This window comes from Panthera uncia (genome assembly GCF_023721935.1).
Source record: "Panthera uncia isolate 11264 chromosome B2 unlocalized genomic scaffold, Puncia_PCG_1.0 HiC_scaffold_24, whole genome shotgun sequence".
Taxonomy (NCBI): Eukaryota; Metazoa; Chordata; class Mammalia; order Carnivora; family Felidae; genus Panthera; species Panthera uncia.
The window spans coordinates 3,366,221-3,382,959 of record NW_026057580.1 but is presented as its reverse complement, the minus strand read 5'-3'; the positions used below and the strand labels follow the sequence as shown (position 1 = coordinate 3,382,959).

General features: G+C 44.6%; 1 protein-coding gene across 2 annotated transcripts in view; it reads right to left on the bottom strand.

The window, feature by feature from the left end:
* KIF6 (kinesin family member 6) overlaps positions 1-16,739 on the bottom strand; it is a 385,696-nt gene that overhangs the window by 76,456 nt on the left and 292,501 nt on the right. For both annotated transcript variants that reach the window (XM_049652734.1, XM_049652735.1), the window contains one exon: positions 12,052-12,107. In XM_049652734.1, the coding sequence (XP_049508691.1) occupies positions 12,052-12,107 (56 nt within the window). The remainder of the gene's footprint in view (positions 1-12,051; positions 12,108-16,739) is intronic.

Below are 16,739 nucleotides of genomic sequence, written 5' to 3'. Positions count from 1 at the left end.
TTCCTTCCTTCCTTCCTTCCTTCCTTCCTTCCTTCCTTCCTTCCTTCCTTCCAAGTTGCCAGTGCAGAGCCCAACATGGGGCTCAAACCCACGAAACTGTGAGATCAAGACCTGAGCCAAAACCAAGAGTCAGATACTTAACCGACTGAGACACCCAGGTGCCCCAAACTTATAATTTTCTAAACTCCAGATCAGGAGAGAGAGCCTAGGAAGGCAGACCTGTCCTCTCTTGGCTGACTTAGCCCTTTTCCGCTTCCTGCCAACCTCTCGGCCTCCTACCTTTATTACATTGCTGGAAGTAAAGAGACGGGTAAAGGCTTTCTTCACTGGCTCCTTTTTCTTCTTTTTATCATCATCTTGGACTCAGACAGAACACGTGACCTTCCCAGGCACTTACACAGCAGGGTCCTAACACCTACTTAGTTGAGTTGTGAATTCTCCTGCCATCCAAGGGCATTGACCTTGGAGCGCAACAGAAACTGGTTCCAGCCTGGGCTTTACCCTTTGCTAGTGGTGTACTGTTCAGCATGTTTAGTAACTTCCCCAGGCCTCGGCTTCTTATCTATATCAACAGGACAAAAATAGTATCTCTACCAAAGTTAGTTATTATTATTATTATTATTATTATTATTATTATAGTGAGGACTCCACCTCTTTGACTCTTGCTGGCCCAGAGTCTGTGCTTGGACACACAATGGCTGACCTTGAGCTTCTCTGTTTACTCCCAGTCCTTTCAGGCAACCCCAATCTGTCCAAACATTGACACCAAACTTTGGGGAGTCCTGGTGGTGCTCCCACTCACCCTGCCTGTGGCTGTCTTTTCAGCTTTGCTCAGGCAGCTGCCCAGAGTCCTGCAGTTACCATTTTCCCCACACAGACTGCCGGGGCTGGGCTTTTGTTCATGAGATGCCCAATTAGTGACGTGGTCTGAACTGTGCTTGGGAACATCTCTGCTTTTTAAATGTTGTCCAGCAGCGGACATCTGCCCACTGGAAGGGGAATGTTGAGTCCCTGTGGAGGGGCAGATGTCTCTGCATGGTATCTGATCCCCCCTCCTCTGCAGGTCTGTGCTTTAATGGGCACATATTGCCGTGGAGCTGCACATGCAATTGTTGGTCCCCATCAGGTAACTTGTGGTCAGACTGTTAGGGAGTGGGGCTGGCCCGCAGGGTTGGGTGACTACATGAAGCCAAAAGCAAACCCAGGCTATCTCCACCCTGAACGGAATGACCATTGTGGGAGAGGGATATTCACACCCTTGTGTGTCCTCTGCTTTTGAAAGCTATTGCTGGTTTTCAGTGGGGAACTCATCAGCATTTTCGGGGTCGTTGGCAGTAGACACAGCAAATTCTCTGCTATTTTCAGCTCTTCCCTGCACAGCCTCATTGACAAAGCCCCTATCCACTTCTACCCCAGCTACAGTGTGATTCCTCCTTTTGAATCAGTATAAGATAATGAAATATGCTTTTCCTCCTTAGAGGTGAAACAACACAGTACCATCTATCTTTCCCTGGTGGATCAGGAAGGTGAACCAGCTCATGCTGCTGTGTTGAAAGACAAGACCGTCTCCTTCCCTTCACAGAGTGTGGAGAGGGCCCTCAGCCTGCCGGGACCACCCACTTACAGACATGCATCTGTTACTCCTCATCCATTAGCTTCCGGGTTTACATAAAAGTTGGTACTTTTCTGCAGGGTTCTTCTGATATCCAGATAACAGTATCTGCTGGCAAAGTTATTTCTGAAATACTTGTACGGAAATTATCATGTCCAGGATGTACATCGCAGCTATGATGAGATTAGATGCATTAGCTGCCTTCTGAAAATCTGAAATGACTCTTCTATGAAGGGAAGAAATTTTATTCTAAGGCATTTCATTAAACCAAATAGGTGTTGGGAAAATTGGCTCTTTGCAAAAGATTCAACTTACAGCCTCAGCTGATGTCATATTCCACAATAAATCCTAATTGAGTTCAGTATGAAAAATAGACAATAAAAACTATTAGAAAATTTAGAAAGCTTTAAACAAATACTCGGGAATCAACAACTCATCGTTATCATTGTTCCAATGACCCTTTCCAAGTACAAAAGCAATGAAGGAAGTCATAAAAGGAAAGATCAGTGGCTTTGACTACATAAAAATAACAAAATAAAACCCTAAATATTATAACACACTTTACAAAGATTAGTCACTGTTTCTGTTGGTAAAACACACGCAAAATGGCACACTGCTTTCTTTAGAAACTGGAAATAAAGGAATTGATATAACCTTATAAGAGTTGGAACTAGCAAAAATCTTTACACAGCTCTCTGTGAGATAAAGCCAAGGGGATACAGGATGTCAATCACTGCACCTGTTCTACCCATCCTCCTTTTAAATTTTTTTTTTCAACGTTTTTTAATTTATTTTTGGGACAGAGAGAGACAGAGCATGAACGGGGGAGGGGTAGAGAGAGAGGGAGACACAGAATCGGAAATAGGCTCCAGGCTCCGAGCCGTCAGCCCAGAGCCTGACGCGGGGCTCGAACTCACGGACCGCGAGATCGTGACCTGGCTGAAGTCGGACGCTTAACCGACTGCGCCACCCAGGCGCCCCACCCATCCTCCTTTTAAAAGAGAAACCCCTCCTGTCACACTGCTGCCCAGGTGGCCACTTTCTGAAACACAAGACCTCTTTTCCTCCCTGCCTGTCTGAACCAGGGGCAGGTTTCTGACCTAAAGACAGCACATTCTTAAGCTGGCCAGCAGCTGCTGTCCTTGAGGCCTAGAAAAGATATATTGGGTCACTCCAGTTTTCTTTCTTGTAACTTTGAGCTCAGAAATAAGCAAATAAGTAGCTCATTAACCTTGAGGACAGAGAGTTAAAGGATGCTTTCAGGAATAGCTGGGGCCAGAGCAAACCAAAGGCATGGGCAAGGGGGTCCTAGGCTCAGCAGGATGAGCAGCTTACAAGAGCAAGCATGCACAGAGGGGGCCAGAGGCCCTGAGGGAGGCAGGAGGAAGGGGCCCTGGGCTTTGGAGACACCGTGACTCCTGATGGTTCCCCAGGTCCTGGCTCTGGCTCTCATTTCAGCTTGGGGGGTCTCAGATACCGTCACTGTATTTTGATGAGAGTTTTGCATCCTAAGCCTGAGCTAGCTCAACTGGGTTTCTATTTCTGAAAATAGAAAGAGCCAAACTAAATGTGATTATTTCTATGACCTAAAACACTATTCAAAGTGATGTGGGCTTCATCATTGAGAGGCAGGAATGGAAAATCATTTCAGTAAGTAGAAACCTAACGAATGGTATCTTATCGTTTGTGAAGAAAAGGCTATAATGCACAGAAGGGGGCTGGTCATCCTGGAGACCAACTGTAATGGCTGCAGGGATATTTGCTCCTGTGGGCAATGGACACCCTATAAGGCTTTGGCACTGCTGTGAGAACCTATCTTTCAAAGCTCTTTTCTTCATTGTGATTCTCTTTGTGCTTAGGGATGCCTATTTGCCAACCTTCCAATAACTAATCTATTTTGTTTCTTAAGAGAAGATACCCCAGATGGAGGCAGTTTAAGAGTTCCTATCTAGAGGGGCTCCTGGGTGGCTCAGTTGGTTAAGTTTCTGAGTCTTGATTCAGCTTAGGTCATGATCTCATGGTTTGTAAGATCAAGCCCTGCATTGGGCTCTGTGCTGACAATGCGGAGCCTGCTTGAGATTCTCTCTCTCCTCTCTCTCTCTTCCTCTCCTCTGCTCGTGTGCTCTCTCTCTCTCAAAAATAAATAAATGCATTTAAAGGGAAAAGAGTTCCTGTCTATAAAGGAACATCCTCCATGATAAATTTAAAAATTGCTTCTCTGGTTTACAGTGAGTTTGACTGGCATGTTTTTTCCTGAATCCATCCAGACCAAGCCAGATCCTGGACCCTGGTTCATTTACCAAGGTGAGACCACCTTGTCAGGACTCTGGGAAAGCAGCCATCCATCTTTTTTGGCTGTCAGTCCAAACAAATCATGGCTTCCTTCTTATACATGACAATTATTAGTGTCACCTCTTGTCATTTAATACACTCTACAGCCTTCTGACTTGCTCAAATCATTTTTTGTTTGTTTGATCTCCAAACTCTGACAGCAAAGCACTCAATCAATTCTGTGAAGCCATCATACATACTGGTTATGGGCTGTCACTTAGATAACTGCATGTCTTGGAGTTTTAATGCTCCAAATTGTGACAGAAGGGACCTTGAGAACTCAGCTTTGCTCTTTTTGTTTCTAGATGCCAAGAGTTATCTCACAGAGATGCCTATCAATCCTGCTTTGAAAGATTCCTAGGGTCCCTTTCCATTTAATTACCTTTTGGACACAATGTTTTTGCACGTGATTAGCAGTATTTGCAATACACCTGAAAACTATTTTTTCCGTTTTTGAGTCTCTTTAAAGATGAATTACAATTTATCGGTCACTGTGCATGACATCACGTCATATACAGTCAGTCTGCTTATAAATGTGTTCCCTTGGCAGAAACCAGTGTCATGCGGCAGCTGCATTTGCTCACAAAGGATATTTTCTCTAGTAAGTTAAAGTTTTGCACCCCCAAGAAGAAGTCACCAAATATAATGTCAGCTTGCAGAGCTGAGCCCAGTTGGCTGTAGAGAGAAGCAGAGGGCTGTACACAGTCCCCTTCTCCCCACATTCCTTCTCTTGGTCCAGTGTGGCCAGTGCTCCTGGGTAGAAGAAAGGGGTTTATTGTATGGCTCTTCTCATCCTTGAGCGTGTTATTCGCATTTCTGTAACTCAGCGCCTCAACACTTCCTTATGCTTCTATCACGAAGCCTCAAATTAGCAAAAAAATATTTGATGTTTTCTTTTTTTGTTTTTTTTTCCCACGAGTGGGGAAGGGGCACAGAGAGAGGGAGACAGAGGATCCAAAGCAGGTTCAGTGCTGACAGCAGAGAACCTTGAATTCAGGAACCGTTGAGACCGTGACCTTGGCCGAAGTCACACGCTTAATGGACTGAGCCACCCAGGTGCCCCCAAAATCTGATGTTTTAGAGAGTGTTTCCCTCTCTATGTGTTAGGAATTTAACATTTCTTCCTATTTATATCATTTTTTAAAATTAGGATTGTAATTGGTTTTGTTAGAGCTACAGTTATAGAGTTGCATGGGTTTTGAGAGAGCTTCCCAATCTCAATTTTCTTACTATCCCTATTATTTTTTAGAATGTAATTGTGCATTTCTTCCATTATAGCAGAAGCACCCAAAACTTAAAACCAGTTTTTAAATTCCCCATGCATAGCTTTCTGTTTTGTAGGATAAATTACTTTAACTGTTATCTTTTCTCATAGGACCTCCAATTCATTCCTTTACAGATGTCTTTTTGTTTCAACCCACAGACAAATTTCTGAAAAGGTCTGTAATGAACGTGGTTGTTGAGCGCCCTGCATTTCTCCCTTTGGAAAGATAACTCTTCAATTGCTTACAAATTGGGTTCAGTTTATGTGGTGCAGGCAGCGGAGTAAGCCCCAGCCTGAGGAATGGGCACAACATCTAGGCCCAGCCAAAGTGTTTCATTCCCCTTGGACAGAGGGATTGCTTTAGAGATGGGCACATGGCTTAAGCCAGGCTAAGCATCCTCCCTTCAGGGACTTTTGCCAGCCTTGTGGGGAAAGATCCCATTTACTGGGATTATGAATTCCACAGACCATGTAAACTGAGAGCTTTCAGAGGTACTTTGTCACTAAATGGGGTGAGGCCGTCAGGGAACTTAGTCAAGTAGCACTGAGAGATGGAAGGAGGGGTAGGGAGAGGAGGAGAAAAAGGAAAAAGAGGAGGAGGAGGAGCAAGAGGAGGGGGAGGAGGAGGATGAGGACAGGGAGGACGAGGACGAGGAGGACGAGGAGGAGGGAGAAAAGGGTACATGTGAAACCAGCTGCACTCCTTCGACTTCTGGGTTACACAAGACAGTAAATTTCCTTTTATGCTTATAGCCAAACATACTGGCCAATACAAACTGAGCACAGATTAACTGAATTTTTTTGATAAGCGTGTTAAAAAAATCACATGAATACTCGAATGCACAGAGCTTGTTATTTAAAATAAACATGTGGTGGGGGCACCTGGGTGGCTCAGTCGGTTAAGCATCTGACTCTTGATTTTGGCTCCGGTCATGATCTCACAGTTCCTGAGTTTGAGCCCCGCACTGCGCTCTGCGGAGCCTGCTTAGACATCTCTCTCTCTCCCTCTCTCTGTGCCCCTCTCCTGCTCGCAACCTCTCTCTCTCTCAAAATAAATAAATAAACTTAAAAAAATTATAAAATAAACATGCGGTGAATTGTTTAATAAAGCCAAAAATCTACTCTGTAACTTTTTAGTCATTACTTTAGCTGCTTTTTCTGAACCATCTCTCTTCTCATACAGAAAAGGCAGTGTGCATATGGAAATACTGGGCAGAGTGAGTCTTGGCTTCTGCATTTCTTAGCTTTGAGAATATAGTATTTTTCCACTTTATGGTAACACGTTTTTATTTTGTGGTCACTGATGACTCCTATGCCTGCCCTTAATTGGGCTTTCTATAGTCCTTATTGGTGCGGGTTTTGGTACTTAGGCATAAGTCCTTCGTGACCCCCATTCCTACTAAACCTCATCTAAGTTAATGATTTGAATTCTCTCATGTTTTCTGAAGCATCTCTAAACCCACTCAGTTGGAATTGTACGGAGCCTGAAAATACAATCCTGCTATTCTATTTTCCGAACCATTGAAGATGATGGTTGAAACCCATGTGGGACACTGAATCCTACCAGAGCTGCTTCAAGTCCACAGTGTATCTTTCTGCAAACCAGAAAAAATCATCCCTTCCTAAGGGCAGACATAACCCTGGGCTGGTGCATATGGAAATGAGAGCAAGGCTGGGTTTCACCCCACTGGCCCCTGCAACTAAGCCCCAATATGTACTAGATGACCTATCATTAATCATGTTACAAAGACTCTTTTAATCTTGTTGGGCTGTGTGTGCATGAGCTAGGATGTTGTTTGAACCTTTCATTGGGCACACTGGATAAAGACCAAAGATTCAGGAAAACTGAGTAACAGCTGAGTGAAATTTCAAATGTGGAAGAAAAATTCAAAGTCAGAGAAATCTGAATTTATGGAACTATGAAACTGTATTTAAAGGTTTTTGAGTGGGGAGTGCCTGGGTGATGCAGTTGGTTAACATTTGACTCTTGGTTTTGGCTCAGGTCATGATCTTGGAGTTCATGAGTTTGAGCCCCATGTCAGGGTCTGTGCTAACAGTGCAGAACCTGTTTGGGATTCTCTCTCTCCCTCTCTCTTTGCCCCTCCCCTGCTATCACTTTCTTAAAATAAATAAATAAATAAATACACTTTAAAAAGTTAAATAAAAGTTTTGAAGTTGGACAGAAATGGAATTTAATTCCAACTTGGTCACTTAGCAGGCAACCTCACTGAAACTCCAATTTCTAAAATCCACAAAATAATGATAATTCACTAGAATTTCACAGACTCTAGACTACCTCAATATTAAGACTCATCTTCATTCCAGAAGTTTGTAAAATGTGAAAAAAAAGGCCAGGTGGGATGGCCAAATGTATCTTGATTTCAGAGGTGTTAAGACTAAAAACTGTGATCTAGAATATACAATATATGGTATACCCCTGCCCCCCTTATGGGTAATGGCTCTTCTTTGAAAGGATTAAAGGAGATAGCATATGTCATGTTCTCGGCATAGCACAGTCAGTGCTCAACAAAAGGTGGAAGCTGTTGTTGGGGTGGTTGTTAATCGGAGCTAGTGTCAATGAGTAACAAAAGAATACACTTAATTCAGGTCTTCAGAATCTAGCAGAATGACCTGGATGTCATCTTTCCCCTACTCCCAGATAAGATACTAGAAGCCAACATGCACCAATAGGTCTAGAAGTAAACCTCAAGAGAAGATCAAAGCACAGAAAATGCACACAACTGAAAATCTTCCTATTTGTTCTGCTGATGGAGACCCAGATCTGAGGAATGATTTTCCCAATGCCCAAATGTATAAGAGAAATGTTTAAAATTTTTTAAATGTTTATTTATGCTTAAAAGAGAGAGAGAAAGAGCAGGGGAGGAGCAGAGAGACAGGGAGACACAGAATCTGAAGCAGGCTCCAGGCTCTGAGCTGTCAGCACAGAGCCTGACTTGGGGCTTGAACCCACAAGTTGTGAGATCATGACCTGGGCTGAAGTCAGGTGCTTAACTGACTGAGCCACTCAGGTGCCCTGAGAAATGTTTTTTTTAAGAGTATTGTTCAAATGGTGGGTTGGGGTCCTTTGAATTTGTAGTACAAGAAAAACCTTCCAGAGTGTTTTGTTAGTTTTCTAGTGTTTGGTTTTCCCCCTTACCTCCCGCTATAGCTACTTCTATTACATTTCCTATGATTTCTGAATTGACTACTGATTGGCTTACTAGTGAAAACCCTTCTGTGCAGCATCCGGTGACATTAGTTTTCATTTAGGCCTGGAGAGGTCAGTAGAGGATGAAGAGGTGCGAAGAGGTGCCAAGAGGTGCCAGTCAAATTCTTTCACCTGCCTCCAAAGCAGCTGGTTCCTAGACTGGTCTAGGAGTGGGACTTATGCCAAAGAACAGCCCTTCAATTGTTTCTTGTTGCCAGAGACAATGCTGCCAATCATAGAACACTGACATAAAAGAACGAATTCCAGAATTCTAGTAAGTGAGAAATGGCCTGGTTGATGCCACTGCTTCTAACACAGTCTCATTCTTTCCCCACAGTTTGGGCTCAGTAGCATTTTTAGAGATAGGATGAATGGAAGCAGGGTGTATGTGAATGTTTAAATGCACAGCCCATGTGATGAAAAGCAGTCTAATGCTCTTGTGTATGGGACAGGGAAATACAGTGAAGATAGCTCTCCTACACCAACAAAGACTCTACCTTTTTTCAGGGAGATCTTAAATTGGCTATTTCTTCCATTTCTGATTTCAACTGATTCAACATCAGAATTGATGCAAATGGTGTACAGAGAAGGACAGAAAAGGACTTGGTGGCTAGACAGAAAAGGACTAGTTTGGGGTGGCTTATTATAAGAAAAGGAAATAAGATGGAGGTTTTGGTTGACTTATGCCATGTAAAAATTGGATATTATGTGTTTACACCTGAATTGCTAGCCTCCAAGAATTTTGATGATGAAACTTGAGTGGTAGTTCTTGATCACAATGTCAGAGAAAACCAGATTACCCAGGAAGACAACCTAATCGTGACACGTGGGCTGGTCGATCTGTAGTTCACAAATACAGCTTTCATTTCCTCTCTGCAGGCCAATTCCATGTGCACTCCACAGCATCCCATTCCTGCCCTGGGGTCCAGAAGCAGGATGTGGCACAGTTTGGGTGTGGAGCTGAGTCACCATCCCACACATGTGATGGTACATCTGTGCCAAGCTCCCACCTCCTGACTCTTACATTCACTAAGTCTAAGATTCCAGTCACTGGGGACTGAAAACTCCACTTGATTTAATTTCTCCCTAGGAAAAATCCACTTAGAAAGGTCATTAATATCCTGAAATGTTTCCTTCAATACTGCCTTGGAGATTTTAAATTTAAATGTGTGTACAATTTCCACGTTATACTTCCTTAATCTTAACCTTGTCAGAACATGCAGTAATGACCCCATGGTGGGCTACTTTTGGGGTTAAGCACCATGAGAGCTGGTTCAGTAATGAGGCTGAGTCTCAGTGATCTACTCACTGGGGCCCCCTTGGATCAAGAACACATTTGGAAGATGGGTGGCCGGGGGATGGGTCTTAGTCTGCTCTTTGCATAAAGTAAAGTAAGAGTGACACTGGCTTTATTAGGACCACTAAACTACCACTTTATTGGTAGCAGCGAATACTTGAATCTCAACATTGGTATGAGCTCTGCTTGTTATGATCCAGAAAAAAACAAAGGTCCACTTGCCCAAGGTTTCTGCTAGCATATCTGGACCCTTTGTGTGTGCAGATCATCCTCTCTGAGAGATGAATTATAGCCATAAGGCAGCCTCTGACTTGCCTCCTCTTGAGAGGCAAACTGGATCCATGAACATATGATACTGGACCAAAATTATGGAGAATTCAGAATTATTTGTGATAACAACCTGTACTCAGAGTGAAAAATTATATTAGTGTAGGTCATTGGTGTCTTTCATCATGAGTCTATTTCATTAGTGTTGGAATGAACACTTTGGTTTTACTTTGGTTTAGTGAGTTAGATATTTTTCAAGAGCAAAACTTTGTATTACTTTTGGGGGAAGAAGCAGTTTATAAAAGGTCTTTCCCTCTTACCTCTCCAGGGATGAAAACAGACCACTGGGTTCTTTGAGTCCCACAAGACTGACGAGTTGGCCCTGGATATGCTGAGGCCTGCTCCCCCTCCCTTCCTTTCAGGCCACCCAGCTGGGTGGGCCAGCACAGCCCTGCTTCTGGGACCAGGCTGTGCCCCAGCAGGGTCTGCTTTGCTTGAAGTCCTGGCCCTGTTGATGGGGTACTTATCTAGAACCAATTTCCTTATTGTTTTGGCCACTGACCCCTCTGAGAATCAGACAAACTAGGGATATTTTCTCCAGAAAAATGTACGTACCCTTAATGCCCAGTTTTTTCATGTAGTTTCAGGCATTTGGGAATCCAGGTCAAGAAAGAAGTGTGTAACCTTTTTTTCTTGCCAGGGATCCTTCTGGCAGTCTGATGAAGCTATGGACCCTCTTTCAGAATGATAATTTTTAGGGTGCATAAAATAAAAAACTTTGAATTTTAAGAGAAATCAGTTATACTGAAATAGTTATCAAAATTTTTTAAATTTTTGTGATACAAAAATATCAATATGATATGCTTTTATATAAATGCATGGAATTAAAAGATCTAATGGTGAGTCTAATAACTACCATAATTTTGAAGTACTGATGAGCATAAAAGATATTTTATGATATCTGCCACATTGCAATTTTACTGGTAGTAGGTGTTGCTGGTCCTACTGGGCTTGGCTGCCTACGACATCACTGTCACTGAAGGTATACCTAAATTGCAGTTAGAGTTTGGTGAAAGCAAAGGCTCATTCCGCCTCATCTCCCTCCCCCATCCTAGTTCCTAGAACTTAGGTTGAGAACTCCTGAGACTCTAGAGATTTTCTGCATGGTGCTGGGCATGGCTCAGGGCCTGGCTGCCTCAGGTTGCAGAGGAGAACATAAGCCTCCTGTTTGGTGACTGAGTGCCCAAGGCCATTGTAATTTTCCATATTCTGTAGGAAAAGCCAAAGGGGACACTCACGGCAGCTTCTGTCCTCACTTATGGGGGAAGGGAGGTGGAGACAAGAGAGATGCAGGAAGTCAGCTGTGATCAGGGAGGTAACTTCTGCTTTCTCAAGCAGGAGGCAAAGGCACAAGGGGTCCCTCTCCAAAGCTGTCTCAGCCAAGGAGATGGGTCCCTGGGTATCTTCTAGCTTGGGATGAAGGAAATATTTTCCTATCATTTTGATAAAAATACAGGGCACACTTTTATTGAGTTTGCCTCCTGCCATAACCTCATCTTTCCAGGAATTCTCACCTAAGTGGGGAGCCCTGCTGGGCTGCTTGTGCCCTGGGAAGGCACAGAGACTCATTTTCCTTCTCCTCTTCCTACTGGCTTACTGAATGGTGCCGAAAAATGCACACCTGTGCCAAAAACACTAAGTCTAAGCTTGGGGCAAGGGGTGTAAAAGTGTTTCACAGCACTTGAAAATACAAAACATTACTGTAATCTTGCCATTATGACTAGTTGAGCTATTGTTAAGGAACACTAGGGAAAAGCAAAACTTTCTCATTGGGATGCTAGAGCTCAGGCCTGCATGAGGATGAAACATTCAAGTTCAAGATGAAAGAAAACACTTTTCCTGATGGATGGTAGGAGAGATGACAAACTTCCAAGGAAAGGCACTTTCAGAGTGGCTTCCTTGGCAGGGGTCTCTTGAAGCTAAGCTTCATGGTTATTTGGAGGCACATCATGACCTGATTTTCACCAGGAAAATGGTCTGTGAAAGAGGCTTACCCAATATCATCTGCTTACCAATTTTACTTCTTGTTTCATTTATACTTTCTCCCAGGGCCTTTGCTTCAGAAAATCTGGAGAGGACAAAAAAAAAAAAAGAATTTAACTTTTTCTGTTCATTTCAAATTATGCTTTAAAAATAATAGATTCCCAAGAACTCTCTAAAATAATTTAAAATGTTATGGAAAGATATAAAATAGAATTTAAATAAATGATATATATTAGCATTAAAAATAGAGATAAAATTCATATTAATTACTGGTATCATGAATTTTTACTTCTCTATCCACCACGGAATTTTCATTTTCATATTCTGTAATTTATGACTTGCAATTTTGAGTGTTTTATGATGCAAGGGAACCAGAATAAAGCATGGCTGTAAGACTTTTGTATGCTGCTGTGTTCTATTAATCATAGTACCAAGATCCTATAGTTGTAGTCGAGAATGCATACTTACTATAACTTAAATTACATTTTTTTTTTCTGAGTGTAAAGTAATAGATCAGAGGCTGGCAAAACTATAGCTGATCACGAGACACATCCAGCCTACCGCCTATTTCTGTAAATAAAGTTGTACTGGAACACAGCCACCAGCATTCATTTATATATTGTCTATGGATGACTTCATGTTGCATTGGCAGAGTTGAGTAGATGTGACAAAGACTGTACAGCCTGCAAAGCTAAAAATATTTACTAGCTGGTCCTTTACAGAGAAAGGTTTCTGACTCCTGTTATATGTGATGTTTAATCAGCTTTTGAAAATATGAAAAGAAGAAAAAAATCCCTAATAGCCCCTACCCAGAAATTAGCACATTTTGAGCTCCAGCCAGTTAAAAAAAATATTTTTTAATGTTTATTTATTTTTGAGAGAGAGAGAGAGAGAGAGAGAGAGAGAGAGAGAGAGAGAGAGAGACGGTTAGGGGCAGAGAGAGAGAGGGAGACAGAGAATCTGAAGCAGGCTCCAGGATCTGAGCTGTCAGCACAACACCTGATGTAGGGTTCAAACTCAAGAACCATGAGTTCATGACCTGAGCCGAAGTTGGATGCCCAGCCGATTGAACCAACACGTGCCCCTCCACCCAGTCTTTTTTATACTCAGTTTTGATATAGTTAAGATCATACCATGTATATGATTTTGTGCTTTGGTTATTTTTCACTTAGCAGTATAATATAAGTCCTTCCTCCTGATATTAGAAACTTGTCCATTATCTTTGATGGCTGTCTACTAGTCTACCAGGTGGTTGTGATGTTTTACTTAATGGTTCCTACATATTTTCCAACAAATATGCATGAGATGCTACTGAGAGCCCGACTTTGTGCTGGGGAAGTGGTATAGGACATGGCTGGCTTATGTGAGAAATATGCAGGCTGGTCCCCCATGGCGGACCCTTAAGAAATGTCAGTCTTTCCCTTCTTTTCCTTTCTGCAATGAAATTTAGGGGGACAACGGAAAGTCTACGAAACAAATCTGCAATATGTGGCTATAGTAAATCATTATGCTATTGTGGATGACACTGGCCAAGCCAGTGGCGGGGCCTGTCTATGAGTGGAGAGTAGTCAGGAAAGCTTAATGTACAAGGTAGGATTGACCTGGCTTTTATAGATGCTACCCACCATCATGCTACATTAATTGTCAACACTGGGTCAACTTGATTTTAACTATCTCCTCTCTCCTCATTCTCTCCCCACCCCGCAAGTCTTCCTGGATCCTAGGAAATCCCAGATATCATGTTATTTTGTGTGTAAATATTTTGGTTGCATAGGATTTTGTTAGAGGAAGTGGGAAGAAGAGGACATTCAAGGCGGGGAACAATGCAAGCAGAGGCTAGAGTGCCACGGCGGCTCTGTGCTTGATGGAAAAGTATGAATTATGTCACTGCTATTTTCCAAGTCTGGCTGCTTGGCCTGTGACTGCAGACAGGAAGTTTCCACGGAAGGGAACTAAATTGTCTCTCAATGTTAGGTTTCTTGGGACTCCGCCCCAGCTCCCTCGTTATGGTGTTTAGGCTCATCATAGATTATGCATGTGCTCTTTTCAGCTAGGGCCTGTCACCTTCTGGAGAGAAGTGCAGTCCCTTTTGATGCCATTCAGATGGAGTTCGGGTCAGCAAACATTCATAGAAGTCACCGTGCTGGGCCCTGTAGGCTTGCACTGGCCTGTGCCCACTGGGCAGACAGAATCTGAGGTGTGGTCCAGGCTGCTCAGAAGAGGAAGGCTATTTTCATCCTTCAAATTCTGCCAAGTGGAGGGCCTATAATTGTTTGACTGTTGGCTGTGTCCATCCCCAGCTCCTAGGATTCCACAGGGTTTGATAATCCTTTACTGCTCAGTGAGTGATTCCTCTTAGTGCCTGTTCCAGAGTTCACTCACCCATTTAGAAGAGTATCGAGAATAAGGAAGATGCGAGAGGAGGGCTGGGAAGCTGATGAAATCCATGTCAGTTCTGGAGGAAATGGGAGTAGAAAAAGGGGAAGATATCCAGGCAAACAGGCAATCTCCACGGCAGCTGTTCAGAGGAGCCCTGAAGGGCCTGGGATGGAGCCCCCTGGCCTCGACAGTGCCCACATTTGTCCAGGAGGGCATGGGGGGGGGGGCTGCTTCGTGCTGTGGTCAACCCACTCCAAAGAGCGGCCCTGTGCCAGGGTTTGGCAGACACTGTGGGGGAAGCCACGAGCTGTTCCAGTCTCTCCCCTGCAGCCCAGCGCAGAGCTAATAAGGACTTTCCCACTGAAGAGGTGTGGGCTGAGGGCTGTCCTGTCTGCATGAGGCCATTTTCCTTCCACTCTGCAGTTGTCACTGCTCCAGGCCACCCCACCCACCCACATGTGTTCCTGATCTCCAGTTGTCAAGACAAACTCTTGACTAAGAAAGCCCAACCCTGAGAAGAAGCGGGGGTGGGGGGAGTACACGAGAGGCAAGAGAGATGAGAAAGAAGGTGACACCCCATTTCTGCCAAGTTCTTCCCTGCCCACCCGCATCTCCACACCTTCTCAGCCCAAGCCTCCCACAGCCCCACTGCCTCCCTTTCCTCTGGCCCCAGACTAAATGCTGATCAGCAGGAAAAGGAGCTCCTGACTCCCTCCTGACCCCAAAGAGGCACATTCCCATTAATGATGTGGCTCAGGGAACCAGCCTGTGTCCAAGGCTGCTGGAGCTGTGGTGACCTTCCCCAGGGCACGCTGCACCTCTGGACAACATCCTAAGCTCCTGCTCACTGGAGAGGAGGCCTGGCCTATGTCAGGGAGGCTGCGCCTTGGGCAGGGCCAGGGAGAAGGCTCAGTGACTCAACCTGTGAGCCCCTGAGGGTCTCCTCCTCCTGGCTGGAGGCATTCCTATCCAGGAGTCGCTGGCTGCACGGTCCATTGTGCAAGGGCAGCGTCGCTGGGGGCCATTCCAGTGTGGAGGCTGGCAGGCTGTTCTATTTGCTGTGTAGAAAAATCTCTACCTCGGGGCAAGGCCTGGGCTTGGAAGGGGAAGGAATGCAGTCCTCCGACTGCTCATTCACAAGCCTGGCTTCCCGTGATGCCCAGCCTTCACCAATCCCACAGCAGCTACCATGCGCCTGGCACCGTGCTGGACACTGTCCGCAGCGTACAAACCATTCTCCTTCCTGGCTTCCATGTCAGCCATCAGCCCCCGGCTGTTCCTTCTCTGTCCTCTTCTGCAGCTGTTCCTTAGATGCTGGGAATTGTCAGGGTTTTGTCTTGACCCTCTCCCCACGTTACCTCTTCTCCCAGGGCACTCCACCACACCAGTGTCTTCTCTTGTCATCCCCACAGACAGCTCCCATATCTACACCCCAGCCTGCTTTATTTCCTGACAAATGCATTCCAGGAACTGATCACCCCCAACGAAAACCCCTCCCCTTCCTCCCACCTTTCCTCATCTCACTGCCAAGTACTGACACTCACCCAAGGGCTCCCAGCGAGGGACCTGGACCCCCTGCACTGCCCCCCGCCACCTCTATAAGCACCTTCACACAATCCCGGAGTCCCACCCATTCCCATCTATTCCCCACAGTATTCCATCCAGCTTCATTCCTACTCTCCCTGCCTCAGAGAAGGGGTGGTCACATCACCATATTACCTCCACAGGCTTGTGTGGTTCCCTGCATTCATGCTACCTGCCTTCCGGTCATTTCCCACATTTAAGCCTGAGTGAGTCTTCTTAAATGCAAGCCTGACCTTGTTATTATTTGTCCGGCTTACAACTCTTCAAGGGCTCCCCAGTGATCTCAGGACAAAATCCAAATTCCTTAACAGCGCTAACTAGACTCTTCATGCTCAGGTTGGTGCGGACTCCTCCAGAATCTTCTCTCACATCCCCTTGCCTTCCTAGGCTGGTCCAAATGGCCTCAGTTCCATCAAGTGTCACGTGGGCTCACCTCAGGGCTCCTCCCTTTGCTTGGAACGTCTCTCTTCATCTGGCTAGTTTCTGCCTAATCACGCAGATTCGCTGGAGACGTCTCTTCCTCTGGACAGCTTTTGAGGGCCATGCAAGTCTGCAACAATGTCACCCTACATGTTCCACAGCACCTTGAACTTCTGTCATCACAGGTGCACTGGATCAGAATTGCCTGTTTGCTTGTTTTGTTCCCTTTTTCAATATTGTAAGCTCCCTGAGGATAGTGATCACATCTATTTAACACATACTTCTATCTCTGGAGCATAGAACAGGGCACGTACTTAGTAAGCACTCTAGACCT